Genomic DNA, 22555 nt, shown 5'->3' with positions numbered 1-22555 from the left:
TTTGCGCATAAGAAAATTGCTGCTTCATCTGTATCAGTGGGGCATCCTCCAGTGTTACCATGCGGGATGCTTGACTTCTTAACAGAAGTCCGAATGATGCTGGATTCAACTGCATGGATGAGGTGTCTCGTAAACCGCGCTGATGGGCTTCGAACTGACAACTACATGATTGTTATTGGATCGAGCAGTCAAAATGGCGCAACACACAAGATCATTCCCTAAAAGACGGTGCTCTGTCCTGCCAACTAGTCACCACAACTGTAGATGGACTGAGGCATCATGAGTGGAAGAAGGCTCAAGTCTTCGAGGCTGGAATCTCAATGCTGGTACGGGCAAGGTTATTTGTAGTTGTGTGGTCATAGAAGAAGAATTCACAGTGGGTATTAGTACCTGGCGGTAGCAATAACTTGATTCGCCTAGGATTTTAACGGACAGTTTATTTCGGACGAGCAGTTGCAGGAATTTGTTCCCCGATGGGTATTGTCAAGCTCGCCAGGGATGCAAATATTTGTTAAACTTGTGTAATGGTGTCTTGAGTGAAACACGTTAATTGGCCATGGATTCAATGCTTGAAATTAGATGGAATGACCACTCTAGGTTCCATTCATATAACCCTTCCTACCTACACATCATCGCCATTAAAATACTTCCGTAGTATTACGGGGTCGACGGTGGTTTTTTCGGTGTGACGACAGATATTACTGCCAGAACAGCTGTTTGACGGTGTGAGGCTGAGGAAGAATAGTCGCAGAGTATAGCCGAGCCATTCAAAAGCTTGTTTCATCAAGATTCCTTCTCGAATGAGTCTATCCATTTTAGTCGCATCATTCTAAAATCTCCCAAACCTATAATTAATAAAGGGTTCCACCACACCATTATTTAGGGCAGCGTTTGAGTGATTTCTATGCGTAGACTGGTAGATTTAGCTACCTAATTGACCAAACACATCCGGACACTGGTGCGTAGCACGTGTGACCTATAAAACGACAACACCAATAGATTTCCCCCTACTTGAGGTAACAAAGTGGTTGATCAAACGTACTTTTTCAAACCCTGTGACTTATGAGCAACGTGAGACCAGAAATTACTCGACAAATTTTTGTACAAACAGGACTGGACTGACTACAGAAAATCACACCAATACAACAAACATATGAAGGACGGGATTACACTCTGAATAGTGTAAAATCAAAAGACATCTATTCTTCATAGGAGTATTCCGAATTCCAATCTCGGTAAAAGATATCAGTCAATTGAGCTTGCAACGTCTTGGGCTTGTTTCCATCGCAGATGCTATCGGTAAACGAATTGTCCACAGTGTCCTCTTCTACAACGAGCCCAGCACCACCTGTATACAGGAAATAGTCACCTGACCAGTTGGATGTGCCTAGAACAAAAACGGTAACAGGAACTAAGTTAAAAATGAACCTATCGGAATTGCAAACCACCATTCTGTGACTAATTTTCACCGATCAGGAAATCAGTACCAGACTTCAGAAGACCCAGTGTTGAAAGCGGTGCTGTGCGTTTAATACAACTTGAATGGATGTAACCTACGGAACTCAGGAAAATAAAACTGTCTATGAGTAAAAAAACCGTTTTTAAAATATCACATTGATATATTCCCTACGGAAAATAGTGAGCAAGGTTTTCCTTTTGTAAGTCACCCACAATTTCGCCCAACTAGTGAACAAGAAAGCTCGCTACACCTTAGTGTGCAAAACCGGAAGAATTAAGACACAAAATCCACAATAAAAAACCTACGGAAAATCGGAACTCACCTATATAAGCTGTTTTCTCTGTCACCATATATTTGTTGTGATTCACTCTGGCATGAGGAATCATGATTTGTTCGTCAGTGAAGGAGGGAACCACGAAGTAGCGCTTAAAGTATGAATGTAAGAATGCAGAGGTTAACCCAAAGTGTTTCAATTGTATCGTTCATCCTAAACCCCAAAACGCCTTCGTTCATAGGAAATGGATAGCTGAATCGATTGGGTATATGTCAGTCGCATTGAACGTTGTCATCAATAAACCAATGCTTGTCGCTCCTTGTAAAGCGATCTACTGTGAATAGTTGTATCCCAGTAAATCTATACCTTAATACCTAATACCTTAAAACTTGCTACCGGATGCTACGAAACCGTCCTGGCTTGACTAAAACACAGTTAGAACCTTAAGCCTATTGTACGGTTCATTAGGCGTAGCGACCCATTAGAGATTTTCGCCTATTCGGTAATAAATTATATCATTTACAAGTGGCACGTGAATGATACCTGTAAAAGTAGTTTCTCGGAGGCAGTCGGGCGGACGAACCATTCAATTCAGCTATCCGTGATGTTAGGAGGATAAGCAAGTGGTTGAGGTACGAAAGTTTGTTTCCAAAAAGAGTGAAACAGTTTGTGAGACATGGATAAAGTGGTCCCTTCTGGAACAGAAGACCATATTAAAAGGAACCAGCGAAACTTCTATATTTATGTGACAGATGAGCAGACCCTGACACGAAGAACTCGTTCTGAACAAAACCTGTTGTTTGTTTGCATTTCAAGATTTCTCTGTGTTTGAGCCTCACAATCGGCACCGAACATTCACTGCTAATTGCGACCAAAATAACCAGCTTTTCACAAAATCCCATTGACTGGAACAGGTATTGTGCGACCTTTTCTGTGGTCTTAGAATCAGTTCATCCACCTTTATAATCCGCCGTCTCACATCCCTCTAATTTGAGTTATCCACTTAGGAATCGCATAATCGCTGATGTCTTCGACAGCGTGCAACGTGTATCGATGTCGGATTTGTTTGTTGTCCGCATATCTGACCGCTGCGAAGATAACATCGTCATGGTGTTAAGCACATATCCTTCGGACTAAGAAAGTTGATGCACACGTTAACTAGTATACCTGTATGAGAACAGGCTTTCACTTAGCAGACATGCACACCAGTATTCTGTACAGTCAAGAGTCAAATCTGAATGGAACCAATCAGATTTATCTGTGCCTTGACATTTTTCCATGTTCGGATTATCACAATAACCGAATCTTACTTAGTAAAGATGCATAATCTATTTGGAATGGAGTAATTATCAGGCGCTGGCATACCTTGCATGCAATAAACTTTTACATAGCATATCATATTTATCTAATATCGTGCATATTTGGTTTACTTTCGGTGCAGAATAATCCACCTTGCGTGTATCAGTGCGATTTAAGAACGCAACCGCAGTTATTCAAAAGTGCAGACTTCGCTTTAGTGTCTCTCCACTCCACCAACCGGTTATATGTTCATCTTTTTTTGGTGGAGGGAAGGGTGAACGTCAATTTTATCGAAGTCAATGTCATGTATAGCGTACCTCTTGGCGAATGCAGCCATATGCTCTTTCTAGACATTGAGCACCATGCCTGCTGCAGCGAAGCAGTTAGTGAATAGCCTGCTTCGGAGACACAAAATTTACATTACGAAATTCGCACACGAAGCCACCGGTTTCGTTGATTACTGAAGCTATTCCCTCCCTTCCATTGGTTATTGTTACCAAACTTAGGTAGGATTGGGAAAAACTCACTTGTCACCTAATGACCTTGTTCATTGTAGGTGGTTGGAGAATGTGTAAAATTCACGTCCACGTCACTCTTAGTTGAACAGTCGTCCTCCTATCCTGGCGTCAAGAAGAGACGGGACCTTACCATGGTGTGATGGTTTGTGTACCTCCGCGACCCAATGAGATATAATGGGGGTTGTCCGCTCAACGCTGGCCAGGTCTCTCATACCAGGTCGGTCAGTGTCTAGAGGTCTGGCAAGCAGTTCCCTGGCCCCCTAGGTTTGGGGTTGGAATATGTATGGCGAATTGTTCTATAAAAATTGGAGGGCATTTGCATTTTCCGGCAAACGCCGCTATCTTGCCGTCAGGATTTCGAGCGAAAGGCTTTGGTTGAGAACCCTAGTCGTTCTCCTGTCTAGGTCAGTGCACCCTGGCGGTATCATAGTCCACGTACAACCATGACACAACTAACCGTATTCTCATGCCACATCGGCCGTCGCGGGGGGCCATGAGCCGGGCCGCCTAACTTGCTGCACACAGCACAGCTGGTAAACGAAAACAGACTATTGCTGACTCCTCTCTTCTTTCTCATTTACATGCTTTTTCTTCCCCTTCTCCCCACCCTATTATTAATTCTCTCCTTGTATGCGCGTAAGTTAGAAATGGTGACGCCGCTCGTCCTATATCGGTTTTGCAAGCAAAGGGCCAATATTCTCAGACATCTCGATGTCAAACTTCAAATCTCGACACCCAGTCCAACTGGCTGCATTCAACGTTCACACTCTGAAGCAACAAGCTGTTCTTGCTCTCACATTGGCATTGATGTGCGTTGTGTATCAGAGACGAGAATTCAAGATTCAAGCAGTGGTTGCGCTAACCGCCCCATCAGTCTCCACGCGTTTCCTACTGCGCACTTCTGGCAATCCACAGGTCGCTGCGGCAGACTGTGCAGAGGTTGGTAACATCCTAAGTCACCGGGCAGAAGGTGTCTTTCTTGACTGCATACCCATTGATAGTCGCCTCTGTATGGCTCACCTGACAGCGATGTGTAGTAGCCCCACCAGGGGGAATTGGATCGATGTTTGTTTGTTGTCTTCTTACGCCCCAAATGACTGTAGGTCTGACACCATCAAAGACAAGTATTGTGACACTCGGAATACCCTGCTGCAGCGAGCCCAAAAGCTCAGACATCGTGGTTACTGGAGATTTGAATGCACAAATGGGCATGCTTAAAGCATTTGAGATTCAATTAAGTGGTCAACATAGGTTGGACTCGGTACGTGCAGATGATGGCGAACGATTGCTTCAACTATGTGCTGACCGCAGGCTGTTTTTGTGCAGTACCAACTTCGGCAATAGCCGAAGTCGTCTGGCCACATAGTGTCTTCCAAGAGGGTGGCGGTAACGAGCTGAAATCGATTTAATTACCATCAGTTACTGATGGCGCGGATCAATAAGTGACTTCCGCTGGCTCTCAGACACGTTTGTGGATTCCGACCACATGCCCGCCTGAAATCGCCTCTACTTTTGTTTTCCAGGGCCGTGTAAGGTGCACACTACTAGCTTAGTAACTGAGAGTGGCAGATCCGGATGTTGGATGAATTTACCAGAATCTTCTTCTAGGGTCTCTTCCAACTGTTCCGCAATCAGATGTGGATCCATCCCGGGACGAGTTTGCCACCTCTTCTCACAGTGCTGGGAATTTCGCCCGTGGCACAGCGCTACCAGTCCCACTCAAGCACTGGATATCAGACCAGAGAGTGGCACTGCTTGAAACTCGGAGAAATATCCCCACCAGTTCCGAACATAGCCTGACCCAACGAAACATCAGACGTCAAGTGAAAGTGAGCGCGCTCACCCACCGTGAAATCTAGTGAATACGAACAGCCAAGAGAATGGAAGATGCTTAGAAAGCCCGGAATGCCCGAAGATTATTTCAGTTGGTTCGTGCGACCGGTCCCCGGAAACCACATGCGAGCGTGTGAATTCTACAATCCCTCAATTGCATAAATCTGATCAAAATTTTTGCAGCAGGTTTCAAGTGTCCGTGGTGCTAGCTGACTGGGAAGAGCTTAGAGGCAGCTCAATCGAACAACATAGCCAGGAAGGCTACTGGGTCGTCGTTCGGGCCGTCGGGCAAACCAGGCTCATTATACGCGTTCGACTTTTTAGATTCAATAATTTAAGCGCGTTCAACCTGTGCTGGTGGGCTAGTGGTAAAGGTCTTGCCGCGCCTTTCAGACGTCCAGATTTAAAACCCTGATACGGTCAAGGGTATGCACTGCTGATGAGCTCTAATAAGGACAAAACTCGAGTCATCATTGTTAGGTGTGGACTCGCCAGAATGATTCTGCCAGGACAGGAGATGTGGATGTAGATTTGGACAAGTAATTTCCCACATTGTTGTCGCTACCTCTTTCTTATCATCTCCAAGTAGCCGGTGCCACTTCAGTGTCACAGTGCCAAGTATAACTCGACAGACCTTTGGGCTATTGTGGAGGGACTATCTCCATGGTCAAACTTATCATAGCTATTTCAGAACAAGATCTGTTAGCACGAAAATAGCCGCACAACATGGACATTTTCTCCCATACTCGCCCAATCAATAACTGTGATGAATAGACGTACGCTTCCAGTGCAAAATGTTGTAAGAGGACGGATGAAATATTGACATCACACTCTGCGAGGCATTTCGTATTTTACAGTAGTAAGCGTAGCCTCTCAATCGTGGCTAAATAAAGTGGAGAGCGAACGTGGTCTGCATCTCTTTGTATTTTGAAAGGGACGGGAAACAGCTGGTTTGGTCATTCACTTAGCTGGGCCGACTGGTCGAACGATCGATACATATGGGAATATCACTTGCGTGCAACCAAAGAATCCAGACTGCAAATGTATGGTACTGTAAATTGAGGAGACTTCCGTTTCTTAGCCTAGATCCATCCAAATTCGACTCTATGGACACACGCGAATAACGCTATCGTATGGCGAATGTGGGTAGAACGTTAATGAAGCCGAGCGACATTTCAATGCAGTTGGTGCTGGCGGCAGATCTGTAACAACGTGCCACTCGAGTTCTCGTGCTTTGGCGGACCACATACTCCCAGAGCCGATTGTCCCAGACAAGTTACCATATAGGAGGTGGCTGGCAATCATAATAAAGTTTGCGCATCAGTTCAACCCCACCAAGTTCGTCCAATGAATGAAAGCAATTCTTACACGCTAAGATTCACGCCATCCTGCGATGTGGATTTGTTCACAATTCACTCATCCGTACGTAACACTCGTCGAGTCCCCGAGTGAAATCCCCAGCATCGCACCTCTTCAACCAGTTTTTCATGGGTCAGTTTTTCGTGGGTCATGATGGATATGTCAATTAGTTTTACCTATGCTTCTGTTAATATACTTGAAGCTGCTTAACTGGTGAAAGTATCGTGTAACTGTGCGAGACTGATGATATACGTCCTCCACATCTTTAAACACATTGGATCACATCTCAAAACCGGCTAACTAAGCGATTTTTTGAGATTATAGGATTTGAGTCTGTTTTTCGACTAGGTCAGACACCAAAATACGCATAAACTTGCACCAGTGAAAATTCTTCGATCGGGTGTCATCACCATCGCCGCCTGAAAACAGTAAATTATTTGAAGGACTTATTGTGAAACGAGTAATAAAATTCGATATGAAAATCCTTCCGTACTGGTCTGCCACAATCAGTCCGAGATGCAGACACTTCCAAACACTTATTCAGACACACTGCGATTGACACCATTTAGCAGCCATATCTTACAACGCTTCCAGACATGCACACGATGGGGGATCAATGGAACCCCATCTCAGGAAGCGTGTTATATCGACAGCACCCTCTTTGCCATGTCGAATGTTGACCACCTCTCCGCTTGCGCCCCTACAAAGAGGGCACGCAAAGCAGCACCATCTTTGGCTAACTACGGTCAGGCGTGCGCAATAAACGGTCAAACGACCACAACTTTTGGTGCTGGACATATTCTTTGATTGAAGTTTCTGTTGCAAAACCAAACACTTGTTTTCCATTGGTCTGGTTGCGAATTCGCCCTCATCAGCCTAAAGAGCTATAATTCTGAGAAGACCTGGAAGAGACCTGGAGACCTGAAGACGTCTCAGTCCAGCTGCACAGACAGGCCAAGTCTCTCACAGCCATACAACAAAACAACCTGTACTGTAACCTCATGCACACGTCCATTGAGATTCATGGGTATACCGCTTTGATGCCATAGGTGTCTCAAAGAGGCAAATGTGACCCGAGCCTCGCAGATTCGTGCACTGACCTCACCTGCTATACTACAATCGGAACTGATAAAACTTCCAAAATACGTTAGACGCTCTACAACTTTGAGTACCTTTCCCTGGATTGTAAGTGGCGTGTCCAGTGACTGCATGACCAGAAGCTTGGACTTCATTTTGTGAGTGCTGATCGCATGTTAAAGAACGTGAAGAATTTAGTCAACTCTTCCAAAAATGAGCGCGCTTCTCCTGCGTGAGGACAGGAAAAATGGCGTCTGTATATTCTAGATGGGCAAGGTTTTCGTCAACAGCTATCTGAACGCCGGAGTTTTAAAGATCTTCAGTATTTCAGTTATCATATTACGCGGAAACAAATGTGCAGATTAACAAGAACCTAGAGAATGCAAGATCAGTCTCACCACTCTTTCGAGGGACAGTGAGTGATAACCAAACACGGAAGGGTCACATCAGGGTAGGTAATACTAAATATTTGAAACCGTATGCATGCGGTAAGGTTTGGGTACAACAGGCTTGTACAGCAACAGGCACCATACTTCAATTAACACACGGTGAATCACCGTATAGCCCTTTCAAAACCGCGCGTTTACTTAGGATGGCACAGAAATCTGAAATGCGCATCCACACGAACCGCTGGCAGACATAGGTTAAATAACAAGAATCCAGTAAACTTGCCACAACCACCAAACTGCCTGTAAGCTTGTTTTTAGGCCTCAATAGAAAGTCATCTGTTGGGAATCTCTGTTGTCTCTAGTCGGCAATCAGTCGACTCCCAATTTCGCATTTGTGAAGCAGAGATTCTTTTCAGAAGAATGCAAAAATACTAGGCGGAAGACCCCGGAATAAGTCCATTTTTTGACATACAGAAACTACTGTCGATTCAACAGGTCAGGCCTTTAAAGATTACCCAAAACCAACCCAACCAGTATCTAAGTAGATATTCTCGTGCAAAAATGAAAACCAACCAAAATCAACCTGTGGAACAACCACTGAATATATATTCTTAAAACGGTTAGTTAAAAAGCTGGACAAAATTGTTGTCATCTTAGGAAACCTGAAGATGTATGTGAATGCCAATAGAGGGAAGAATATAAAAGTCAAAGCCCCTGACGAGGATTTGACTGATACATATGAAAAGAATGGTCACAATGATCATATTAGCATCGGAAATATGGTGCTGAAACATTACCATCGGTGCAACCACAGAGGAGAATTCACCATAACCAAGGGGGGGAGTTTTCCACACCCGTCACAAAGCCTTATTTTCAAGCAAACATGTTGGGTTTTTTGTTTGTTCAAATAGTTGCACCACGTTTATCGTTTTGCCACAAAGGTTATCCAGTAAACAAAAGTTCACGCTGACTCTGGGGGAAACTTTTGCAACCCCAGAGAAACAGATGTTCGCCCTCATGTTGTTGGCCACACCACTTTACCGTAAGTTCAGTCGTTCATCCCATTAGTCACTAGCACAAATGGAACCGGGGGTAAAACGCAGAGCCAAACATGATGCTCGAACACCTTGCATTGCCAGATTTAGGTATAAATCAATTTTAATGACAGTGTCCAAGCCCTTTGGTTTCTAAAAAAGAGAGCTGCCATTGGAGAGCTTTAGAGCTACAGCTTTCGAAACTTCTCAGTACTTTCGGGGGCATTTCGTTATTCAGCCTTATGGAAGAATGAACCGGAATCAGCTGACCCAATTTATAAGGGAATCTCCTAGGGGAGAAGAAAAAGTTGGGAAGTACTACATCTGTATTCAGTTGCTTCAAGAATGGTTCAGGTTTAAGTCATCGTGGCGTGAGCAGGATATCTGAGGAAGTAGGAGACTACCACGGATAGCACATTACAAGACGGATAGGTACCACAATTAGGCTAAAATATACGTCCACAGAAAGAAAATAGAGAAGGTACTGCACTCCTTCTAAACTTGCGATGCTCAGGAAGATCAAGATGTCCAAGCTCAGAACGAAGAACATGGCATGATTAGCCGAATGGACCATAAGTTCACAGGCCTCTATTAATAAGAAAATGAGAAGCTAACTTTTGATCCGATCACGGCAACTCACGGAATCGACCAGTTGTATATATGGCCGCGGACAAGAGCATGGCGTTCAACGCCAGATGGGTCAAGAATTACGCATGGAGTGGTTTTCGGAGCATTCAAGCACTGCAAGGTGTCGGACATTACCGCGATTTGGTTTGTCGGCACTACGACAGGATTTCAATGTGATTTGGGTTTGTAACTAAGGCGCATTTTTTATTTGCTCAAACTCAATGCACCGAATGTACAACTGCGTGTTTTGGATCAAAGATTTGAAATAAGGGATCTCAAAAAATTCTGAACTCAGGGAGATGACTTCATACCATTTTGAAAGGGTAATGTGCGCAGAAAAAAATGGTTGATATCAAGTCCAGTGATTCAATCATCTTCTAGACTTTAAATAGTCCAGAAGAAGCTTTATAGACTTCATGGATTTCTACATATACCTGCGCGTTATAATGGAGTTCTTACAGAAAATGTATTCCGAAGAAAACGCGACTGAGTGAACTACTGTAACAATCTCGTGTGATTTTTGTTGAAACACGACTGCTCAGACATGATTTCTTAAACACGCGGATAAAGTCAGTGTTTGTTTATCTGTGGCCATCCCTTCCTTTCACTTTAGAGCAGTCGTTCGGGAATCAACGTGTCTAATCTAGTCATCATGGGATACGTTTGATGCATGCATTTACACTAGCCACTGAATACGCCACGCTTTATGCTAAAAATCGAGAAAACCCGTAAGCTACTGCATATTTATACAGAACTGTCAGTACCGAGGTCTCACGAATCCGAACTGGTACTCGTTTTGCACAAAAAATAAAAACCACCGACCTTCATCCGACAGAACCGGTGTAATTAACTTCTTCAGCAGCATGGCGCAAGCGTACATCAAGCCGCGCATCATCAGATCACTTAGTTTATATCAGAAACACCAGTGTGAACTGAACCCAAATTACTTCTGAAGGATAATGGATGACGCTGTGAGTAAGCCGGATAAATTTCCTGTGAACATCCTCAGACGTGGCTAAAACGGAAATCAAAAGCTCCGGTTGGTATCCTGTGATGATAACAGTGAGAACAGGAGCTGGTGAAGCACTTACAGGTCCGATGACATACAATGCACATGACACCTTTTCAAAATAAACTCACCACACGAAGCTGAGATCCTCCAATGCCGTTGAGTGCTCTGAGGGATGATAGGTATTTGAACATTGTGGGCACTGTGTATGGCCATCGGCTGATCAACAGACGCACTTCAACACCACGATCGATTGCTGCCTCTCGTAAGGCAGTGTCAATAGCAGGCCAGTATCTGAACAGCATAGAGACAACACTTTAAAAAGTTACACAAGACTGAATCGGTAATAAAATGAGAAATAACGGTGACCCAGTCCTCGTTAATAGACTACTTTTCGTGTTCCTTTCACGATTGCGTTTTTCGTTATTTTCATTGGACATGGTGAGTGTTTTCAACTAATATACTCACTTTTTAGGCGTTTCGATATCATAGCTCACAACCTCTGGACTGTAGTCCATTACGGATATGTAAATATATTTCTTGGCCTGGGCAATAGTCAACAAGATGGCATCCAAATCGTAAGTGCGCCCAGGAGGGTTGAATTCTCTAGGTGAACCCTATGGATGAAAATGAAAGATAAATAGGTCAGGAATCACTACCAAGTAAGCACGCCGTAGAGTAAAGACAAAGAAAAGACGATGTTTCACTCACAGACACATAGACCCGAGAACGAATTCCATTGATCTTAGTAACCAGAGGATTCGTATGGTTGTATACCGTTTCCAATTCTTTCGGCCACTGAGCAGGAATCCTCTCGGTAGCTAAGCAATAAGCTCCATGAATCTTCTCCAGTTCGTGCACCAGTTCAGGGCAATTCAAGAGTAGGCCACCAAGTTCTTTCACCTGAAAGTGAACGAACAAAGTATGAGAAATAGGTTTGTATGAACACGATACTGCTGACTAACAAGTTGATGGTCGTGATGTACCGCTGTGCAGCTGTCGTAAGCAGTAAGCTGAGCTTGGCAGAGAGGAAACTTGGGGATCGGCATAAGTGACACATTTGTCGATTCCGGTCCATCAGTTCGCTTGTGGGAGTGAGGTTTCTCGATGTATCAAACTTTCGAATGCTCGATAAAAAGACAACAGATTTGTTCACCACTTGTCAAAAGCTCTTTAGTACTACAAGGCAACATGAAAACATGAGGGACAAACCTCTAATAAATCATAGTGTGAAGGGATGTGGTAATTTTTAATTGAAATTACTTCAGGTGAATCCAGTCTACACTGTAAAAGCGAGAACAGTTGTTCAGCGATTTCATCCCTATTTGGAATCGTCAACAGTGTACATCTAAAGGAGCTCCAGAGAGTTTCGAACGCGCGGCCTCCCGACCAGCTATACCCTGTCTAAGTTGGAGTTAATCACACTGCTGGTCAGCAGCCTGTGTCCGTACGGTTAAGTGTTCTAGCTACTTTTCGGGTGGTTGCGGGTTTCAGAATCCCTACCGGAGTTTGGTGCCATGCGCAATGTTAATGATTCCCAACAAGGATGAAATAGCTGTACGGCATATCTTAGCCCTTTAGTACAGATTGGCTTCACTTACAGGAGAAAATGTCGACTGAAATAAACCTCGAATAAGTGGGCTGATATTTTTGGAACCATGTTCAAAGACGTCCAAGTAGAAGTGTGAAAAATACAGGTGTTTTCGTAGAGCGAACATGATTAGCGGATCGAAATATAAATAAAACAAATCAAAATGGGATAGGCCGAGAGTTACGGCCAGAAACGAATCAACGATGCTGCCCAGGTTTCTATAAACTCAACAAACATGCAGCGCATCGCTGGAATTCGTAAACCAGCAGTTTTAAGTTCCAACGGTAAGCCTCTAGAATCGCACGATTTTTACTTAACAGCATATGAAGAGATCACCCATAGAACATCATGGGTATCTAATACACCGTAACCCTGACATCAATCGTACATTACGTAGGAATGCGCCGTCGACTGTCCATAAAACATCCTGCTTGAGATAGCTGTTCTTAACTTGAAAAACATAGTCAACTAAGTATATCCATATTAGGTAAAGTTACTTGATCCCCTCACTCACCTTTCTAAAGGTTCGAAGGCCCTGATGAATGTCTTTTGTACTGTCCACCATAACACAACCTCTCAACAAAGGTCATCGTTTAGGATGCTTGAAGTTCATCTTGTATGTGTTTGGCGAACGAATGCTCATTACTTAATTTTCCAGTGTCCTACTTCCGTTAGCGTAACTCAAAAGACAATGTCTTTCAAATAAAGCCCAAAAGTTCAATGTGGGTTGAGTGGGGAAATTGAGAGAAGTTGGTCCGATCATACGCACGTGCGCGCATGTGATTATCCAGTAACAAGATTTGGTAACGAGATCACAGCTACCCTACGAAATCTAACACCAGCAGGCCAGCCACTCCAATTAGAGAATTGATTTACTGGAAGCCGCTAGTTCATCAATCGTGTTCTTCGTCCAGTCCAATAGAAAAAACCTACTGTACCATTCGTGACCTGGCTGAAGTTGATCATTCGTTAAATGAGTGTACAGTCTAACGCCAGCAGTAGCTACATTGATGCAAACCTCCTCATTTTTAGCTTACTCAGCGGTTGGTGTAAAATCATCTGCCGGTTTATGGTTTTTCCTTGACATATGGATTCACGTCCCCCAAAACCTGAAGATGTACTACCAGGAAAGCAGGCATCACTAAGATCATGGTTAGTGATATGCATAAAATACAAATGGAAGTCACATAATGGTTTGACATCAGCTGAATACTACTCATCCAGGCAACAAAAGATCGTACGTATTTCCTCTCTGGACAATGGTTCTGCATCGTGTGCACCTAGTCATCAGGCCCAAGATAAACAAGCATTATTGAAAACGATCAGTTCACACATATCTTCGGCCCTGAGAACGAGCAAGTAACACTGACATGTGCATCCGATGAACCGTGTGTTCTTTTCTGCTGGAGAACAGCACTATCTCCCTGTCTACGGTGAATGATGTCTCACCCGTCTGAGGCGTAAAAATTTCGGAATGGGATAATTCACATGATGTAACATTCATCTGAGAGAATGTAACTTACAGTCCCTTTGACTGGATTCTGTCTCAGCAAGCGTCGTTTAGATAAATACATAGATGCAACGCATGCAACATTCCTTGTTTTCGATACACGAATACTCCATATATGTGCATAAAGTATATCAGTTAATACTAATCAGTCTGTGTCCAAACTTTACAATGAAAAGCGCTTCTAACTTCAGCATAAACACTGAACGGTCAATCATTTGTCTCAAATTTCATCAAGACTTGACATTCGGAAAATGTGTCACGCGATTAGGCATGTGAACAGACCACGCACGCTGAGGGTGTGCAGCTACTGGCCAATTAACTGGCTGGAAATGAGATATGGTAGATCGTTTTAAGATTGTATTTGCATAAACTTACTTCGGTGAGTGAACGCCAATCCATGTTAGCGCTACCGATATATCCATGCTTGCGATCTATCGCCCAGAGCTTTGTATGAAGTACACCTCGACCAAGCAAGCGTGCGACGTCAACCCAATAGACTTGCGCTCCTGGAATTAAAAAAAGTAATCAAGCGGTGAAGTCTCGAAAGATGGAAAACACTTAAATAGCTGAGCAACCAAGAGCAAAAGTAATTCGGTGCGCATAAATCGCTATCCCAAGACTATCAGATAAACACGGTTACATAATCATGTGGAGTTTAATCACGTAGAGTGTAGCCGAGGCCCATGATCAGGCAACGGACTCGCACCACTCGAATTGATCTGTGTACCCATACCTTCTTAAGATTATGCGTTTCACATAACTTTTGCACATGATTTCTGGTACTAGGAACTTGTGAAAGACAGGTTACAGTATATACTATTTGTTAGTTACCTTCGTTCTTATCATGACTGTCACGAATGTCCAAGCACACATGGAGCACGGAATTACTTCCGGCCGGTTTGACGACCTTAAGTTGTGTAAACACCCAGAACACACGTATGCGTTCACAATCCTAAATGCGACAGTCAAAAACACTAGAATGGAGCCGGAAACTTGAACGACTGATGGACTGGTTGAAATAATTTACCAGACCGGACCAATGCCAGGAAAGTAGTGCGGTTCATTGAAATGTTAAGAGTAAATGGATTTGACATCATTAGCCACAAGATGGACTGAACTCAACAAGTCGAATTCGTTCGTGGTCAAGCAATGAATATGTATTTGGTTGGCATTCTGTTAGCGGAATTAGTCACAGTGATACGCCGTATCCACAGAATCAGGCTCATTTAACAAAAATAATATTGTTTTGGGGTACCGAGTACCACCGTCCAAACTATAGGAGTCATGTGTGGTTCACCACTCCAGGTTATTAGATTAGGTTGATGGTCAACAAGCGACGAGTTCCTAATCTCACTTCATGGTCGCACTCTTCAACGTACGCAGCCCAAGCAATAAATGTTGACTAAGTTTACGACTACCTTTTCCCCTTTGCTCCTTCAAACTCGTTTCAACCGGGGAGCCAATCTCTGGAACGAGTCCATAACTGGTTTCTATTTTTTTCTCTCTAATTTTACCATCCTCTTTTAATGGAAGGGTTCACGCTTACACCCACACATCAAGTTAACAGTTAATTTTCTCCCCACCCCCCACATCATGCTTACCCTTTCCTGCTTCAAGTTATTCTTCACCTCCAGTTGTCTTCTTTGCTCACCAATGCAGTCTGGATACTTTTCCATACCGATTATCAGACGTTAGGTCATTATGTGTGGTCCTATTAGGCCACTGAACTTCGCACTTATTGCAAATTCAGTGTCATGACTTTGAATGGCTTGATATCCAACCATTACTGGTCAGGTCAGGAGAAATGCATTTTCTCTTGCCAATTTTGCCTACTTTGTGATTCTTCCCACACGCTTCCTGGGGGTAACGAGGACATCCCACAAATTCCGTGCTTCTTCCTCACCATCAGCTCACTATCTAGAGCAACTTTTTTCCAGTCTCAGAAAGCTCAGACCACAACGTGCACTTTGTATACCAACCTAATCATATCCTCTTGTCTCCAACCAACTTGGAAAATAAGCCCCCATTCTCCCTCTTCCGTCCAAGGAGGTGTTGGTGCTCAAACGGCCCATCCATTTTTGCCTGCATATTCACGAAAGCCCTGTGCTGAAGCGCGGAAATCTTTCATCTGAGCGTGCCTCAACCATTTATGTCCCGGAATGGTCTCGAAAAAGAATCGGATGTACAGATTTCGGATAAATAATCCATCTCCATCCACTAACGCCGATTACATGTCTACTGGCATCTCCCACGGAGCCACGAAAACCAAATTCCTCGACCAAAAGGCCGACCAAATAACAAACGTGCCAAGAAAACAGCCGTTTTTTAACCTGGCCGAATCAGTCAAATAATATTTTGCATCCCCATGTTTCCTTCCATTAGTGATAACGAAGATATCTTCGTTTCCATTCCTCGCGAAAGACATTATCCCTTTGCCAATGACTGAGTGGTATTCCCAATCTCCCGGGGCGGCGAGATGGACCAAGTGGTTAGGGCGCGAATTTAGTGACCTGGCAGTATCCCAGCCCTCGTGCCTCCTTCGTGTGGCATGGCAGCTAGACACCGATAGGGTGCTACAGTCAATCTCCCAACCCGTCCTTATACCTACACATTCCATCATCTCAACGCGGAGCGTGCGTCAGTTCCTTCAATCATCTCCCTTTCCCGAGAACATACACTAGTCCCTAGTTCTACAAGTATTTTCGCACCATGCCGGAAATTGATCACCTATTCTCAGACGAAGGGCTACCATAGACCTGATAACTGTCAGCTAACTCCTATCTAATCTAGGATCTTTGCCGGCCAGAGAGTGACTACGTGACCTAGATAGCACCAGTTTACTGGATGCGGGCTAACATGCAGTCGCTTCGTGGAGTGGCTGCTTTGGGCTTCCATGGTGAACAAATCTAGTGAAAGGAAAGTAATTTTGTCTGATATCGTAAAAGCCGTCAATCGGAGATGACATGCCGATCTCTCCAAACAACCGATAGGTGAGCTACAACTGAGGATTATTCGTCAAACTTCAAGCTTTAAGCGTGACCAATCAATATGGGTGCGCCCTGGAGGGATGGCTCGCATCATCAACACAGGGGTTCTTCAATGTCCTGTTGTTCCCCAACCCTATTCTATCATGCATAGACTATCTCATTTCTGTGGTTGTCTCCAGCATCCAACAATTCTCTAAGCATCACCATTACTCGTTTCATCTCTCCTGGTACTCTATCTCTCTTTGGACCCCGAATGGTTGTGCGCAGATAATCAGCAATGTGATCGGCGGACTTGACAAATCTAGCGATCAGGGTCCTGTACACAAGGCGATATGCAATCCTTCCATTTTCCGCTGTATTTTGTCACTCTAATTTGAACCTCCCGGTTTCTATCGAACTAGAATCTTCCTTCTCCTCTCCTTCGTTTACCAATGCTTGAACTTCACTAACGGCCTTTTCAGCTTAACTTAGGTTAGAAAGATCGGCAATTGTGGCCAGAGCAAAATTTCTTTTCTGCTTCCCGAAGTATTTTACAGCCTGCTTAATTTATTTTTCTTTACATACCTCGGATTTACTTCACCATATAATATTGGGGTTACCTCTGAGGAGAGAGGTTCTCGACCCATCTCCCAATCTTGGAACGTATCTCAGGACAACTCACTTGTCTTATTGCTACGCCATCCCTTCAACCCGCTTTCCATGGTCAAGAAGCATTAGCCCTCTACCCATTCTACCTTTACTATCTTGGCAAATGTTCCTCTTCAGAACTTGCTTCACCCATTTCCCCACCTAGTGACACTTCTGGGCGTTCTATTCGCCTGTATTCTTCCAGTGACCTGTACGCAGTTGCGGTGTTCCATTGTCGGACGGTTGTCTCCACCGCCTCCTTATTCTCCTCAGAAACTGCACTCCGGATATCTCCGACACGCATGATACTCCCGCCAACTTACAACTTTCGGCGTTTCGCGACTAGATCCCACATATTCTCAGGAAGACCACATAGACCATCGTTCTTTGTGCCTGTCAGTTGTGGAACTTTTCTAAGTCATCTCTGACCAGAAGGCTACCCTTCCTCTGTCAACCGTGCAATGCGCAGTAAAACATTATCACCTATCTAATCGTCACGACACTTACGAGAAACCAAACCCTACCGTTTCTGGAACATTTATAACCACTATACATGAGATTTATCACACAGCTTTCAGCCGAATGCAACCACTATACATGAGATTTATCACACAGCTTTTAACACACAGTTTTTAACCCGAAAAACTCTATCCGTTCCAACGAGATGTCGTCACGGAAAGCAGTAGCTAGCCTCTCCTGTGGGTAGTTTCTGTTTGGCGGGAATGGAAAACAATGCGCACTATGTCATTTCATGAGGGAACTACTAAACGAAGGAGAAGACTCACCTGCAGCTGACAGCTGATCTAGCTCATTGTTCTCCTTTTTCGCACCACTTTGGGCCACCGTGAGTTTTACTTGATTTGCCTTTTCCAGCAAAGTTTCATAGATTGCACGCCCCTGTAAAATAAACAAGCACCAAAGTAGCTGTAATCTGCACCAGTGAGGGTTGGCAGTGCACGTAAAACCGAAATTCGCATCCGGCTGTTTGACTCCAGTAAAGAGGAGACATGATGAGTCAGCTTTCTGAACCAAACGGAACCCTCTTGCCAAGCGTATTAATGCTAGAATGGTTTTCACCGTTTTTTGTTCTTATATGGACATCAAGATCGGTTGGTGAAAACAGTAGTTGCAAACTACTGATGCACAGGACTGACTACTGATGTCCTAGAATTACAACAGTAATGGCAAATCCCATGTTATCATTGAGAGTTCGCGTAATTTTTTGTTCTTGATAAAAAAAACCATGCGGTTTTCTTCCTCAGGAGAGGGGACATAGAAAATCGTCTTCTGAGAGACTTTACTGTTGAAATAGTCATCACGCAAACAACCAGAAGTGGATAACTCTACCATCTGATTAATGATTTCCGACCACAAAACTGCAGGCAAGTATTCTATCAGCAGATTGCAAGCGAAGGTCACCGAGAAGTTAGGACCTAGGGATATTACCAGCTAGACGGAGTTAACTGTGAAGCCACAACCAATCGTAAATAGAATCCCAATAATCAGAACGAATTTGATTTATTCACAACCACCACTACTTCAAAACTCACCTCATGAATAGCACTTCGATTGAACTGTGGTTCCGCAATCAGACTCCAGTAAAAGGAAGCTAGAGACAAATTTTGTGTGACTTGGTCCAATAAAACCTGCCACGCGAACAAAGTTGAAGCATGTTTGGGAGAATCAGGGGAGTAGGTCAGATTCTGTGGAATACTTTCTACCAACAATATTTTACAGCCGATTGATCCAGTCAGGATTCTACCATGCTGAATTGTCAGGGGAAGGTTATGAGTTTGCAGAGTAGGTTTTTGAAACACGACGTTTCGTGCTCTACTCAATCCAATCAGCGAGATAACCATAAATAACAGCCGCGAATGGAATCTGTTGAAAAATGACAGATGAAGAGATGTATCTAATTGACTGCACTGAACTGACCATGTCAGAAATCAAACGGGTATCTGGCAACACAAGCTTAACATATCCTTAAAGCAGCAACGGAGGCTCATCTGGGTTGAATAGCGGTAGACAGTCACTTCTGGGATAATGAGCTATTGGAAACCTCAGAGCTGAGATCATAACGACCAGCGTTCAATAGACAGGACGGACGCAACCCCGCAGCGTTCTAGCTATTTTGCACCACGGCCTCGATCTACTCGTGAAGAGTTCCATCTCCTTATGAAGGCACCGCTTGTTGCGTGGAGAAAGTGACGAATAAACAAATGGAGCTTGCACGACGAATCCAAATTCGTAGAAAGTCCTTTCTCCAAATCAATAATAAAATTTCACCATAATGAAAGAGGGTCCAATTCCTAATTCTGAAATATGAGAGTAAGAAAGCCGAGCCGTTTTTCAATAAGCAGGTATGGTTACCAAACCAAGCAGAGTAGTCACTCACCATGAGAGTTCCCAAGAAAGGGCCCTTGCTCAAACTGGGACACTTCAATCTGTTTAAGGGGGATTGGTTTCAAAAGTTAAGTTTTTTTTATGGACGAGTTTCCAAAAAAGACCACTCCAAATGTCTTGATGGTGAAAAATATCATTCCAGCAAAAGCCATCTCGTGAAACTTATACATTGGACTGGTAGGTATTTGTGACTTGGTCCAATAAAACCTGCCACGCGAACAAAGTTGAAGCATGTTTGGGAGAATCAGGGGAGTAGGTCAGATTCTGTGGAATACTTTCTACCAACAATATTTTACAGCCGATTGATCCAGTCAGGATTCTACCATGCTGAGTTGTCAGGGGAAGGTTATGAGTTTGTAGAGTGGGTTTTTGAAACACGACGTTTCGTGCTCTACTCAATCCAATCAGTGAGATAACGATAAATAACAGCCGCGAATGGAATCTGTTGAAAAATGACAGATGAAGAGATGTATCTAATTGACTGCATTGAACTGACTATGTCAGAAATCAAACGGGTATCTGGCAACACAAGCTTAACACATCCTTAAAGCAGCAACGGAGGCTCATCTGGGTTGAATAGCGGTAGATAGTCACTTCTGGGATAATGAGCTATTGGAAACCTCAGAGCTGAGGTCATAACGACCAGCGTTCAACAGACAGGACGGACGCACCCCCGCAGCGTTCTAGCTATTTTGCAACACGGCCTCGATCTACTCGTGAAGAGTTCCATCTCCTTATGAAGGCACCGCTTGTTGCGTGGAGAAAGTGACGAATAAACAAATGGAGCTTGCACGACGAATCCAAATTCGTAGAAAGTCCTTTCTCCAAATCAATAATAAAATTTAACCATAATGAAAGAGGGTCCGATTCCTAATTCTGAAATATGAGAGTAAGAAAGCCGAGCCGTTTTTCAATAAGCAGGTATGGTTACCAAACCAAGCAGAGTAGTCACTCACCATGAGAGTTCCCAAGAAAGGGCCCTTGCTCAAACTGGGACACTTCAATCTGTTTAAGGGGGATTGGTTTCAAAGGTTAAGTTTTCTTTATGGACGAGTTTCCAAAAAAGACCACTCCAAATGTCTTGATGGTGAAAAATATCATTCCAGCAAAAGCCATCTCGTGAAACTAATACATTGGACTGGTAGGTATTTTGACACCATCTAGGTATACGGATGATTATTATTCATAAGTGACTGAAAATGACGTAACATGATTATCGCTTGTGTTACAAACAACCACTATAATTCTCCTAGCTCAGCGAACAAACCAACGACCATCTCTGCTATCTGGGCCATCGACATTTGCCGCTATTCTCCTACCTTTCATATGAGATTACTTCTGGTTGGTGTCTTGTGACTCCCTCGAATGGTAAGGTAGTCTCCAGAGGAGACCAGATATTGAAACGGATCACGTTTAATAACTGTCTACACGAGTTCTTCATCATCATCATCATTATCATCATCATCAGCGGCAGCAGATGCCGTTAAGTGTGCAACTGGGTGAACTCTGACAATCCCTCTAACCATTGATATGTACCGTCTCGGGGTACCCATGCAAAAGAATGGAAATAACCAGCGAAGCTAAGTTTGCCGGTAATGGCTCTCGTGATTCTTTGTAAGTCATTGCTAGACCTCCCCTGGCTCGTTTCCACCGTTCGCGTGGTTGTTCAAAAAGGCCTGTCGACTGGCATACGGACCGTGTGAATAAAATCAGTTCATCTATCGCGGTCAAGCTATTTATTCCAAAAGTTCTCCTACGTCCACAGATCTCAGCGACCGGGGTTCTGGTCCATGTAACAATGTGGATCGCGCCTTAGCGCAGTAGACTCGAACACTGACAAGCTGATGTCACGTCTGCATCAAACAGTGCAGGTTCACAAAAGCTATTCAGGCCTTCCAAATCGCGATGGGTTAGATGACCGGGACTGATAGAGCTGACCAAGTAGAAGAGTTACCTGGTACCTCAATCGGCTCATATGCAAGCACGAAGTTTGTGTTCGGCTCCACCCAGTCATGTGACAGCACTTTGAATTTCGCAGGCGTGAAGCGCATGCCAAACCCTGAGGTCTACACTTCCTTGCCCTAGGAAGACCATTCAAAACGATTCGTCAGGAGTGACCTCTGGTAAAGGCTTGTTTCTTTAGATATGATTGTACACCCATCCTTCCTCGGAAGACCAGTGCGAAATACCGATTGAAACTGGTCTATTTTGCAAGTAGTTCTCTACCGCTGCTATTGAACTTCGTGCTTAGGTCAAACGAAGTGGTTTTGATGACCGACCACTTCAGAAATGGATGAGTAAAACTACACAAGCATGACTTCAGCCTCTGGAAGTCGCCACAACGAGTATAATATGGGTTGATGAAACACCATGCACACCACTGTCACCACCCACCGAGTAATTAAAACGTGAACATAACAGCTCCAGACAGCCTTGATTTGTCTCCCACTAGAAAAAATGTCTCGTTTTGATCCGAACGAGAGTCTCCGTTGCGGTTCCAGCTGGTGTTTTTAAAGTAGCGGCTTCCTAGAGGACCCCCCCCCCCAAAATCTACCGGGA

The 22555-nt window shown here is 44.0% G+C and overlaps 1 protein-coding gene across 1 annotated transcript in view; it reads right to left on the bottom strand.

Moving 5' to 3' along the window:
* Nucleotides 1–1060: 1060 nt before the first annotated feature.
* The window catches only part of T265_07456 (hypothetical protein), a gene marked incomplete at both ends in the record, with an annotated part of 22414 nt that continues 919 nt past the window's right edge, over nt 1061–22555 (bottom strand). Inside the window, 8 exons of the mRNA XM_009172985.1 lie at nt 1061–1387; nt 1782–1884; nt 11010–11172; nt 11347–11495; nt 11590–11781; nt 14355–14485; nt 18379–18490; nt 19144–19474. Of these exons, the coding sequence (XP_009171249.1) occupies nt 1200–1387; nt 1782–1884; nt 11010–11172; nt 11347–11495; nt 11590–11781; nt 14355–14485; nt 18379–18490; nt 19144–19474 (1369 nt within the window). The remainder of the gene's footprint in view (nt 1388–1781; nt 1885–11009; nt 11173–11346; nt 11496–11589; nt 11782–14354; nt 14486–18378; nt 18491–19143; nt 19475–22555) is intronic.

Source organism: Opisthorchis viverrini (assembly GCF_000715545.1).
Source record: "Opisthorchis viverrini unplaced genomic scaffold opera_v5_179, whole genome shotgun sequence".
NCBI lineage: Eukaryota > Metazoa > Platyhelminthes > Trematoda > Opisthorchiida > Opisthorchiidae > Opisthorchis > Opisthorchis viverrini.
Note: the sequence above shows the minus strand (reverse complement) of the source record. Positions and strands in the feature narration are given on the sequence as shown.